The following is a 13531-nucleotide window of genomic DNA, read 5'->3' as shown; positions in this document are numbered from 1 at the left end:
AGTAATGCGTAACTTGGAGGGATCTGTTACATATCTAATGGAATAAGGAAAATAGTTCTCTGAGCTGACACAAACCAAGATAACTTGAAGAATGCACAAATCGGCAGCAAATTACACCACCACCACAGCAATGCTGCTTCTAGGGCCCGATCTGCCAGCTCTGCACAGCGGAACAACGCACCAGGTACACCAACCAGCTCAGCTCTGAAAAATGCAGGGAGATTTCTAGCACAGTCGTACATTTTCTTATGCATAGATGACCGCCAAATTGTAGTTTCAGGCTGTTCATGAAGTAAACAAGACAACCCTGCATCAGATTACATTCAATTCTTGCCTTCAAAGTTCTGTTCTGTTAGGACTAAAATTACTTTCTTTAAAGGAAATAAGAAAAGCTTAGCTTTTTCACAAACTCCACAGCAACAACAAGGCTTCATGCAAGTTCTGTGACCTGAAACCTCGGCTACATTTTTCAGTAAACCAGGTAACAAATTTGAAGTTAACCGAAGTCAGTCATCTTTCAAGAAACCTGACGTCAGATTGTTTTACAGGACAATCACCATGAGTGTTATGTTTCAACTATTATGTAGAACAATGAAATGTGCAACTTTATTCAGCTTACCTGAAGCCCGTCTGGTGAACCGGTTTATCGCTGGAGCTGAAAGAAAACATGATATTTCAATTAGATTCTTTTTGTAATAGTTCAACACACTTTAAACACAAAAATGTTGTACTTCATTCAGAAGCGCAAAAATCTGTTAACCATTGGTTTGTATCTTTATAGAAACCCATGTTAACTTCATACACACTTAAACTTTTAAGCAGCTTTGCAAGAGATATGGTAGATAGTAACCAGTAAGTTTTCAAGACAATTTTCAGCTTCTGAAGAGTTACTGTTACTTATTGCTGCTCATGACTGGCTGTGAAACATTTAGACTGACTGGCTGTGAAACATTTAGACCTGTACGTCCATTATTTATTGAGAGCACAGAAATTGGCATCTTGTGAACAATGATGCAGACACAGATTAAAAAAGATGTAAAAAAAGTTAATTTTACTTTTACAAAATATACCCATTAGAAATCTGGCACAAAGATACTCCTACAGAGAAAAAGACGGAATTTGCAATCCCATCTGAAAGATCAACTTTTGCTTTGACTAACCTTTAAAACTCCTTGGGTAAGTCAATAAACAATGCTAACCCCCACCCAAACCCCAGTTTTACAGTGCAAATGATAGTTTTATAATGCCACCTTGGCACATCTCCAACTGTGTGCTGCAAACATTCGGAGTCAGACTCCTGTCTTGTTTCCAACTGGGAGAGACTGCAAAAATACATCTTGAAGCACACAGTTCTGCCTCTCTTTCCAGGTTTACCAGCTTCTTCAAGAGCTACTAGAGATAAAATACATTTTTTAAAAAGTTTCATATTTTGCTTTCAATATACAACCTTCAGTCGGCCCCTAATTAGTATAAAACACTGATCTTCAACTCTACTTTCATGTGATACATTGCTGGAATAAACAGTAAGAAGAAAATCTGAATGACCTAATTTCAAACATGGGCAGCAGCTACATTAAAAATGTATGCCCTTACAGTGCTTATTAATATTCAACCTTAAAAACTGCTCTTAATGTTTACATGGAGTTGAGAAATGAAAGGTATCAAACTTTTTTATTTGATCCCACTTAATTTTATGTAGGAGTTAGGCATAATTTTTTGAACCTAAACCAAGGGAAAAAAAATTGCTGAGAAAACAGGAGAGAGAGTGACAGCTCGAGACACAAACTGACTTTTTGTTCCTTTGGGTACAAAAAACCCACACCAAAGCTACAATTTCTGAACCACAGTCACAGATGGTTTGTGTAAGCACATACAGTAGTTACAGGTCCAAGTGGCAAGAAATACATGAGGAAGCCCAAGTACAGTGGTTCAGAGTGCTAGTCAGAAGCAAGGAAACCTAGCGAATAAACTATCACAACCCCCAAACACATATATAGATAAACAAAAGTGTAACATAACCATCAAAGTTATTTTTGAAAATGAATTCCAATTCCCCTCAACAATATATTTTTTTTTTTAATAAAAAGACAAGAAATTTAGATAGACACCATATTTGGCGAAGGTCATCCAAATGTGTTGCTGGGAGATTTAGAGGCAGCACCCGCTGTTCTTTGTTAAGACAGTAGCTCATCTTGCTCCGTATTTCTCTTGTGGCAAATCACAATATACTTTTTTCGCCCAGAAAGGTAGAAGCATTAGCTTACAGGAAGGTCTCAGACAATCATCACCCCTACAGAAATTTAGCTGGTATTTTCACTACAAAGTAGATGCATGGTCAACCAGGTCGCTACAATGGCTGGCAATACAAGCATAGTAAGGTGAGCAAAAGAAAGTCTAAGAAGCATTTTGCTGGAGCCATAAAAAAAAAAAATATATTATCTTTCATACACATTGGGAGGTGAAAGTCTTGGCTCAGAAACAAATGGACAAATCGATGGCAGAAATATTCAATGAGGGCTACTAAACACTCCTCCTGGAGCCACAGCACCAGGAGCAGCTGAGATATTTCTAGGGAAGAAGCACTACTTGCTCTGCCTGTGCTTATCATCTTCCCTGGATATCTTTTTTTAGCCACTGTCCTTCCAAGTTCTGGGCTAGGCTGACACTTAGTTTTGGACTGGGATGACTGTCACAATTCACAAGGCTCAAGTGAAAAGGCCACCCAGAGAGCACCACGCCGAGAAACAGTTTTGGCATCCAGATCTAACTACGAGAGCAGCTTTGAAATCCCGCTCACAGGCCACAGGGATATTGCACTTACATCTGTGGGTTGAAGCCCCAAGCTACACACACACGATAAGCGGCGCTGCACCCAGCTTCTGCAGCCTCTCCCCAACACTCCCGCTCACCACTCTCCTCCCAGCCATGCCCACAAACAGCTTCTCAGGGCTTTCAGTGCCTGCCCGCAGGCATGGAACAAAGCAGCTGGCTGTTGGGCTCTATAGGCTGCCGGAGGACTGCTCCATACTGTGAGAAACCCAGGCAGCCCCATCGGAGGGACACCCCATCCCTGGCAACAAGCCTCTTGCAACACTGCTGACACACGCCACTTCTCAGCTCCGCAATATTCCAGCGAGGGTAAACTCAGGAGGGAAATGGGCTTGGGGCAATACCTACACGGCTACTAAGTTAACTCTACACCAAAAATATACTTAATTTTAAAGGTTATAGTGACATTGTGCTGAGTGTTAGTTGCTTAGAATGACTCACTAAAATAACTTGCTAGAAAAAACCTGCTTACAGAACTTACAACTACACCACCACCCACCACGGACTTGTGCAAAATTTAAAAGGAACAAAAAACAAATTGCAAAACCTCACCATTGCAAAACCCAGGGATTTTTTTCCCAATATAGGGTAAACTGACATGCAGATAAATTGAGAACGTGTCCAGTGACATCTAATCTTTTTTTACAGTGAGAAAAAGAGCACTGCACGACAACCAAGTAACGTATTGCTGTGCACAGATCTTGTTAAGTGCATGGTGTCACACTCAATATTAAACATGACTTCATGTTCTAGTTTGTCTCAACGAAATTATATTATAAACTTCCATAGGGGAAAATGTAGTGGGGGCTGGGGGGGAATGACGGGTCTGTATCCTGACAAATTTTTGATTAAATTATCATTTGAAACTGTGCCAGCTATTGATACAATACATGACATATTACAATTGTTCTGTTGTTAGTGCTACATAAGAAAATTCCACCATCTAAGACATTACCTGCTGGTGACTGAAGTTCACATTTGCAAATCCCTGTTCAGATGACTGTATAAAAGTACAGGGTTTGAGAAATTTTGGCCATATAGATCAAGTAAATAAACAGAAATAATTGGTAAATTACTAAAAGAGGCTGAAGTGTTTTAATATATCCATTCACCAAGAATACAAGCTGTAAAAACAGTGAACTACATGAAACACACACTAAACATTTTTCCATCACTCAACAATTGTCTAACCATTGCTCCTCTCCCCACTGTACTTCATCTCTCACACCGTTCTTCATGAGCATTAAGCAGTCCAGTCATCACAATAGCCCAGTGAAACAGACCACAAAAGCAGCATAATTTTGGACGCAGAGGAAATGGGAGTCCATGGGGTTGTTTGCAGAGCACCAAGACTAATAAGGTAACGCTAAGAAAGGATTCCTAGCTGGGCATCCTCTACAGGGTTAACTTTTTCTGGTAGCTTGAGCTGTCCCTTTCTGCAGGCTCCCAGTTTAAGCGCTCAAAGTCAACTTTGGTTCAGAAACTGTCAGAGGTTCTTGTGCCATTAACGTCACCTGGAATAAGAAGCTAAACACATCACAGTCATTAGACATCACTAGACATGCAGCCTTCCTAAGTAGTCTGGGACTGTCACCCTGGGATTTAACAAGAGGTTCTGCTTATCAGAGGCAGCATGCTAAGGACATGCTCAAGCACCCTCTGACAACCAGACCTGTAAACTAGTGCCTTCTGCAGGTCTGCAAACCAGGGCAGATACACAACCCTGTGCCATGCTGCAGAGTGCATGGGACCCCTACATGTGCCCAAGCCAGAGTGAGCCTACATGGCTCCCTGCAGCTGCTCCAGTGGATGGAGGCCATCAGGAGACTGCTCAGGACACATTTATGGCAATGAAAAGCAATGCTCTTTCAGAGCAACACACACAAAGCCAAAACACTTGCTCCGAGTGATGAGGGCTGGCAGATTAGTAATTAATCTTCCATATTAAAAATGGGAACACTTTCCACAAGGCCCACTTTCAATTAGCCACTGAAATTTCTCCATAGAGTGAAGGGCTAAACCCCTTAAAAAAAATAATATTAAATTCAGCCATAACATGCCTTAAAACCCTCAGATTTGCAGCCCACAGCCCATAAAAAGCCAGCTTTACTCACACAGCAGGGATACCACTAATATATCTTAAAGGGCAGACACAAACAGAAATATCTGCACTGTGGTGCATAATCCTTGCGTGAAAGACACAAGTGCCCCAAGTGAGGTTACGAAACAAGTGTTACAGCCAAATCATACCTTTTTCTTTTATCCTATTGAGGGCAAAGCAGGGTTAAAACTCCCAGGGACCTCACTGAGATCAGTGGGTTAAACATAGCCCAAATTTCAACAAGAGTCTGAGAACCTGCTCTCAACGCACCTCATGATTTTATGCTGTGATTTCAGAAGAGTTATTCCAAATTTATGCAGATTTTTTTCATCACATATCTCAAAATCCCAGGCCAAGTTTCAAGTGATGAGCATCATGGGCGCTACAGGCTCCACCTTTTCAGTTCCAAGCTCAGCTGTTTCTCAGAGTTCCAGCACCTTTCAGAAATACTTTGAATTATGGCTATTGTAATCAAATTCCTATATCATGGAAATTAACATCTACTTGTCTTCTTTTATAAACAGATAAATAATGAGAATGGACTAATCAGAACAAAAGAAAAATCAAACGTAAATCAATGTCTCTCTAAAATACATGCTTTAGTCAGACTTACATATTTATGTCCCAAATGGATGAAATACAGTTAACTCCCCATTACCCAGGACAATGACAGACGGAGATACCATGGATGATAACAGTAATAATAGCAGCAATAATTCGAAGCCCCTCTAATTTCCCTGCATCACAGGAAATTTTTATTTAGGTCAAGATTATTACAGGTAGAACAATTATTTCAGAGGCTCAGACAGACATAAGATAATAAAATTATGTTAATGTACCTTCACACTAGTAAGATCTCACAAAATCTCAATGAAGGTAGGACAAGCACCACCACTCTGTGTGCTCCCACCCATGGGAGTCACGCACAGCCAGTCTCAGCAGGGGCATGCCTACCTGTCCCAGTGCTGCTGTAGGTTCTGCATGGCCGATGCTGAGCCTAGGCTAACAAAACAGTCTTCCCCAGACTAAATCCAGCCAGACACCTCTGCACGCCTGGTTCTGCAGGCACATCATGGGGGCACCCAGGCCCAGGGGCAGCCATGGGGCTGCACTGGAGCTGGCTCCAACAGCAGTTCAGCTGCGATTGTGCTGCACTACCAGCACAGGTAGCAGTGGCACAGGTAATCCACAACCGCAACGGCACAGACTGTCCAAAACAGATAATCTACCAGTGAAGAATTAACGGCAGATTGCATTTACAGTCAGTATCATACCCGAGGTCAAGGTACATGGTCTTTCCTTTCTCAGGATCTCTAAATATTAAACAGTACTAGAATACAGATTTAGGAAGATTATAAAATCAAGCTGTTAAATTACACAATAGAACTGTACAATACAAACCTCTATACTCCTTAAGAAATTTGTTACAGTTGGAATAACTTCAGAAACAGTTCGCTTTACTCTGAAAAAGCTATCCTTCCTTCTAGTTACCAGGCTCTGGTTGGTACATTCACTGACAGTTTGAAGAAATTACTGTGACAAAGGAGGGAGTTGTCAGGTCTATGGAGACTTATTCTTGTTTCTCTGTGAAAGGCCATGAGAACTGAGGAATGAGGAGAAGGGATAAGCCCAGGGAATACACAACCATTATTCGCAAGACAAACAACCCTTGCAATGCAGTCGAGACAGCACAGCTTTCTAAATAAGCGTCTTTCAATTTCTGGAAATATAACAGCAACAGTAATATTTTAATGATGAAATACATAAAATATATTTTATTATATCCATCACCAAATAACTCAGTCTCAAAAGACTACTTTTTATTAAAAACAAAATCCAGGAACAGCACAGAGGCTGGGCCTTTACACAGGGGAAAGGGTAAATCAGGACCACACAGGTGCATGCTGTAACACTTGGCCAAAGAACCTGAAAGGTTAGATAGCAACACCGCTGCTGAATTTCCCAATAAAAAAGCCTTAACATTCCAGGAGAATCTGAAGTCCACCCCAGAGGAAAATCCTCAGTTCCTCAAAGGGTAGGATCTGTACACAGAGGGACGTGGCTCCCAAAGACGGGTGTGTTGCTGGAAGGCGTTGCAAGTAAGTGCTCCTAGGAAGAGTGCTTCCTAAGGAGCCATGGCTACTATGTACCCAAGGAGGCACAATGCATACATATACATGCATTCATATACACAGGAAGAATGCAGGCAGTGAGACATGAAGTAAATGCATGCTTTCAAGGACTCGCATAGACACAGACTGAGAAGCCCAAGATGAGGAAGAAACGATGCTACAGTGGTAGTATATACATGCTACTGGAGTAGTAAGTGAGAGAGAGTAATTTGGCTGTTGCAGGAAAAGCAGATGTTGGTGACAGAAAATAGCTACATCAGATGGGATGCCCTAAGATTCTTTTTTAATTAAAAATTACATCTATAGATTTTAAAACTATCTGTACCACAACATATAAATATATACATAATTATTCCTATCTCTGAAGACGTCAACGTATCTGTAAAAGAAACCACAATATCCTGTTATAACCATTTTTATAATATGCAATAAAATAAACTAAATATACAAGAGATTGTAGCCCTAAAATGAAGTTAGTCAAAACCAAATTCTAAGATATTTATTGGCTCTATAAGATAACTTCTTTTCATTTTTCAGTCTGGAAAACAAGTTCTATTTCACTGAAGAACACTTTCTCAAGAAAGCTGGGAAAGCCTTATAGTGACGACTGTAAATTAGACTGGATAATTGCCTTGTACTCCTTGTGATTTAGCCCTACAGCTCATATTTCTGGAATTATGTGCTAGTATACTAGGATCGCCCCTTTCCAAACCCAAGGGCTTTCTACTTCCAAGGGCTGCATGACTACATAGTAACATACATACATACATAGTAACAAGACACAAATAATTTTTTCAAAACCCAAAAAGCTTGACTCGATAATCTGCATCAAAAAAGCTCCGTAGATTTTTTTGGCAAATGAACTCATCGATTATTAAGATGTCACCACACAAGAACATGAATTAAATATGTGGATAGATACCTTGGGTTTTGCTTTGCTGAAGATGAAAATACCATGCATCCATTTAAATGCATCACTTTGGTGTCAGGAAAACAAAAAAAGCAGTGTTATAAATGGAGTCCCATTTAACAAACAGAGAACCTAATATATTATTTCAGGATTTTTATATTATTCCCAGGTTATAATTAGTGTTGATGTTAATTACATTTGTTTTTAAAATGCTACTATGGAGCCGCACACTTTCATGGTCATGTTTTGGCATATACATACAGCCAGTCATTATGCCACAAGGTGGCTGGTTATTTAACCCATCATAACCCAAACCTCAAAAAAGCAGCAAAGAAATCTTTCCCACTTTATTGGTTAAGAGATTTCAGCTCTTATGAATAATTGATGCTGTATGTAATTATTAACACTGAAAATAAAAAGATGAAATGACTGACTGATGTATTAGACCAAAGGCCCAATGAAGGGAAATGGGCTGTCATAGCCCATTAATGGGAATGAAATGCTGCTCTTGGAGAACGTATGTACTTTTCCACCCAAGCAGCTTGTTTGAGATTTGGGCTGCCTTTCCCCACCCCCACCCCCCCTTTAAAATCTATAATTTCTTTCAGTTTAATGTCTCATGCTAGAACATAAAAGTGAAGACATTCCTGTACTGAGTTTTTCTATCTTAAATGTGCATTCTGTTACACAGTGCTGCATGCTACACAGCATTTTTCCCCTTAGAAATTCATACTCGTTACTGCTTGCAACCAGTACACTTAGTCATTATCTCATTAAAAGTAATCAGTCATCTAGATAAGGAGGGGGGGGATCATTCACAGCAATATTTCTAATCCCCAGTTATACCACAGGCTGTGACAAATTAATTTGTGCTAGAATTTATCTAGGAACAAGCTGAAGATGATACATGTGTGGAAGTCCTGGCTTGGGAGTATTTGCTGCCCTCAAACCGAGGTTACTTGGTACATATGGTGAAAACTAACAGCATGTATATGAGAGGATTTCTACCCACCAAAGACAATATACTTTGAAAGCAAAAAGGGAATATGAAACTGCACCTAAAAATACCAATGGAATAAATGTCAGCCTTCCTGAGACATGCCCTGGGCCATGAAGACCCAAGCCTTCCCATAGAGCCAAAACCCAAGACATGAAGCACTGCACTGCCTTAGCTTGGTCACCACCCGTAGATCCCCTTTTTCTTTCACCCTCTGTTCTGTACAATTTACCAAACTGCCTAGTTCTGCCTAGAAGAGTGGGCTGGGGTTTTTTAATTATTTTTTTTAACATTATCACTGTACCCCAACATCACTTGTGGTAACATCCCTCTTTGCTAAGAAACTTACTACCATCTTCAAGGAATATTCTGCTATAGCCCATAGCACAGTTTACAATTGCTACTAAACCCCACCTGATACAAAATGTCAGTAATACTTTTATCTACTTACCACCTGTAAATGGCTTCTTTCCACTTGAAATCTCATAAGCTATTTTAAGAATATTATGGTTATTTGCTTTCTAACACTGCAGCGTAGGTGTTTAGATCCAATTTCATGTTCTTTTCTGCTTTCTAATTTTGCTGCCTGAAGCATATTTACTAAAGTATGCATGTTGCCTATCAGAACCAGAGAAAAACTGGTGATTCTGCCAAAGCTCTACCAGCAATGCCCAAGTCAGTCGAGTGGTGCTGCTCATCTGTAAAACTATCACATTGACATTTGATATGACATGAGGCTTCAGGATCGCCATCTCCTAAGATGAAGAATAAACTGCACCAGTCCTTGAATCAGTATTTCTGACAAATTGCAAGCTAGATCAGCCAAGATTTTACAAGAGTGACCTGTTGTCCTGAAATCCCGATAGCCAACAGCTTCCTTTACTCATTATACAACAACGCTTTAGGCTGTCCCTTTTTACAAAATTTTAGCTTATGTCTTTTGTCTCTTGACAGTACCTGCAAGATACATTTATTACAAAGGAATAGTGTTGCAATCTTGCTGATGGTAGTGGGTTGGAGAACATGTCATGGCTGTCAGTATTCCTCTCTGAGGGAGTACACCTTTGTGTAGAGTTTATAATTATCTGCTCTATTTTACATGGTTTAACAACTGTGAACATAACTGCTTTCTCCCATACGCACTCACACTACCCATGTTTAAACCAAAACTTCAAACCTTTTAAGACTCAGGCTTTCCTACTATTATTCATGTTTTTGACAGTTTGCCATTAGGTTATTACAACAAATCTTACATGGGCAAAGACCACTCAAACTTTCTGAAGTTAAGATTTTATACGAAGTTTCTGCCTGCTTCCTAGGACTACCTTGGCAAAAACATGTGGTACAAAGTACCTTGATGAAAAAGTACATCAATATGTATGATCTGCAATCTACATTGCCTGCTTATTTCAATTCCTGGTGAAATTCAAGATTTTGGACTTGAGGTGTGTTTAAAAGTTTGCATATTTTAAGAACCTTGTGTACTTATAGGGAGTTTCTCTTGCATTCATGATAATACACCCTCAGCCAGTCAGTACTAGTCAGGCTGCAAGCTTGGGAACACTAGCAACATAAAAGCCTGGGCTACCAAACCCTACAATGTTAAGATTTCAGAGGTTGAGCCAAAGGTTAGAAGAGGAGAGAGGAGAGAGAGAAGGGAAAAGAAAAACCTCCCATAATGTACAATGCTAAACTACCGCAAACTGTCAGGAATTATGTTGAAGCTGTCAGCCAAAGCACCCTTCATGGTTTAGACTTTCCAGTTCTCAGGGGCACGTGAACGAAGCACAGCTAGTGCTGGTAGCTGCGCTTGCTTCAGCACAGGCTTTGGGTACCCTTACAGTATCTGTTCTCATTTACTCTTGCAAACATGCAGACAGCATGCAAACGTGACTCCAGGGAGAGGGCAGGATACAGATCCATCTTTAATAATACCAGCCTGTACCTCCCTTTCAGACAGTAAAAACCACTATCCACATCCAAAAGACTACTGGTGATGCACTAACTTGTAGAGAGCCCAGGTGTGATTCAGGCTGATCTTCATGATGCCTTTCTGAGTCAAGGAAAAGGGTAGAGAAGGCCACCAAAGAATCCCTGGTGACCGCAATACCTAAGTGACTCCACTAATCTTCACAGGCTTAATCCTGAGTTAGCCACACACTGGCCTGCCAACATGGCACCAGCAATGCGGGCGCTACTGAAGACATCGTGAAATCTGCCAGACCAACTGCAGGACTGTGGATAATGGCAAAAATCCATCAAAAATGAACTACCATGACTTGCAATAGGACAAATCATTGTTCTCCCTATTGATAAAGAATCACACAAAGGAACACCGCATACACATATCATCCTGTCAACGGTGCCAAAAAAAGCTGCAGAAACTTATGTAAGCAAAGTCCATTATCTAATGTGTTTCTGTAACCTGGAAGGATATCAACTGAAGGTCTTACAAATAGCACCTCCCAAATCGCACAGCTGGCTGTCTACTCCCCTGAATTGAGCAGGTAAATAATGGTGGCTATTAGGGATGACCACTTTCCAAGTGATCAGGCAGCACCCTCCCTTGTACCCATTGCCACGTGACAGCTAGCTACTGAACAAAGAGCAAACAAAACACGGACCACAACTCCATGATCACCACCACCCTGATCCCGTAACTGTCCCTTGAAGAGCCAACTTTCAGTTTTGGAACATGACAGTCCCATCAGCCACCCCTTTTCTCACAAATGTAGGCATGCAGAACATGTTGCACCTCCCAGCATAATATGCAGCATGGCACAGTTTCTGTCTTGCACTCAGTCTTGATACAACTGTGCCAGCATTTGTATGACCATGATCAAACACAGAACCATGCTGTTTCACATTACTGTCCCAGTGCCAAGACACAAACAACAGCAAACAACATAGCGTATATATGTTATAATGCTTTTGTTTAGGTTCTTTTTCCAGGCCCGCACTCAGCTCAAACTGGTTTTTCTCTTCCGTGGTAACAACTCAGAACTTCCCCAGAACAATCCAGGATTATAATCCAGCCTACGCAGAATACACGTAAGATAATTAATATAGAGCTCAGTTGCCTAACTTGGTGTAGAGAAGTTTGTGTCCCAAAGGTAAAATTTGGGCATAATGATACCAAATGCTGTCACTTGAGCCCTTTTATAAATCTAGTCTTACTCTCAAACTGCTTCTTGCCGAGTCAGTACCTGTGCTTCAATTATGGAGCCTTTGCAACCAAATAACTCTCTCAAGAGAATGGAGAGGTCAAAGAGATCTCAGTGTGAACAGACCTTATGGACAGGTTAATAGGATATGTCTTTTCTGTCCTGAACCAATGGACTTGTGCAAGAGAGGTGAGGAGTGGCAAAGAAAGCTGCAGATACCAGTTCACTTCAGTACCTTCTGTAGTGTTACCGTGAAACAGAGATTACTGGTAGCACCAGCACAATGGCCCCCAAGAAAAGGAGTAGTCAAAGCACATACAAAGACCTATCTTCTGTCATTTGTTTTCTTCTTACACTGCAGTAGCATTAAAAGCATTCTATGAGATGACGTAAAACTAAATCCCATTATGCCTTATGGCTCCATTACTTATGGGTCACATTCAGAAATGTCTAGTAATGGAAAGCAGTGGATTTTTCAGTGCTACTCCATTTTGCTCAATAATTTGGCCAGCACTTAAAAAGTCACATCTGTTTTAAGTAAACTTTGGTATCACAGTCACTTTCACTCCCATTTCTTTCTGCTCCCGGCTAGCAAAGCTTGAGAACATAGTCCTGACTTCCTTCAATAACTATCTGTGAGATTCCTACCAGGGGCCAACTTTCCACGGCTTTTGATAACAAAACTCTCCAACGGGCTGATTAGTCATCAGGCAATGAAATAACTCTTGGCATAAAATAATGGTCTTCCAGTAGAGGGCTTTAAAAAAAAGAACACAAACAAAATCCACCGTGCTCCCCATTTGGATTCCCTAACAAAATTACATTTGATAATGACACCGTTACCTGAAATAGAGCTAAAACAAATCATAAAACATGTATGTGGTCATGACTCAAAGATCCCTTCCCTCCACGCCCATCCAAGATGCCTGACACATACTTTTGCATGTTGTCTATTTACAGTTACCTACCTGGGCAGATAACCTGAGATTTGGATACTGAACAGGGAAGTATACACGAAAAAGGCAGACCAACAGATGCAGCTGGAGATCTGGAGTCTTGCTCAAGCTCTGCATTGGGGACATGGCAATAACTCTTAACTCTGTGTCTGGTGAAGTGGTACTTGGCCTGTCTAGTGTCCAACTCCAGCCACCACTGCCTTTCAACAAATTCTACTTCTTTTAGAGCAGGTAAACAGGAAAGGTCAAGATTACATCAAAAAGGGAGAAACAAAAACTAAGGGATGAGTCTGTTTGACTAGTTACATACAAACTAGCAACCCACATCTCAAAAAAAAAAAAAAAAAAAAAAAAAAAAAGCCCTATTCCTCAGGCCATGACATATTCCAAGGGCAAGCACTAAAGGCTCTTCTCTTGAAGTCAATATGCAAGCAAGCACGCT

The 13531-nt window shown here is 40.6% G+C and overlaps 1 protein-coding gene across 2 annotated transcripts in view; it reads right to left on the bottom strand.

The window, feature by feature from the left end:
- PRKAR2B (protein kinase cAMP-dependent type II regulatory subunit beta) overlaps positions 1-13531 on the bottom strand; it is a 92636-nt gene that overhangs the window by 63286 nt on the left and 15819 nt on the right. For both annotated transcript variants that reach the window (XM_037390035.1, XM_037390036.1), the window contains exon 2: positions 620-655. In XM_037390035.1, the coding sequence (XP_037245932.1) occupies positions 620-655 (36 nt within the window). The remainder of the gene's footprint in view (positions 1-619; positions 656-13531) is intronic.

Source organism: Falco rusticolus, chromosome 5 (assembly GCF_015220075.1).
Source record: "Falco rusticolus isolate bFalRus1 chromosome 5, bFalRus1.pri, whole genome shotgun sequence".
Lineage (NCBI taxonomy): Eukaryota > Metazoa > Chordata > Aves > Falconiformes > Falconidae > Falco > Falco rusticolus.
This window is presented reverse-complemented; position numbering and strand designations above follow the sequence as displayed.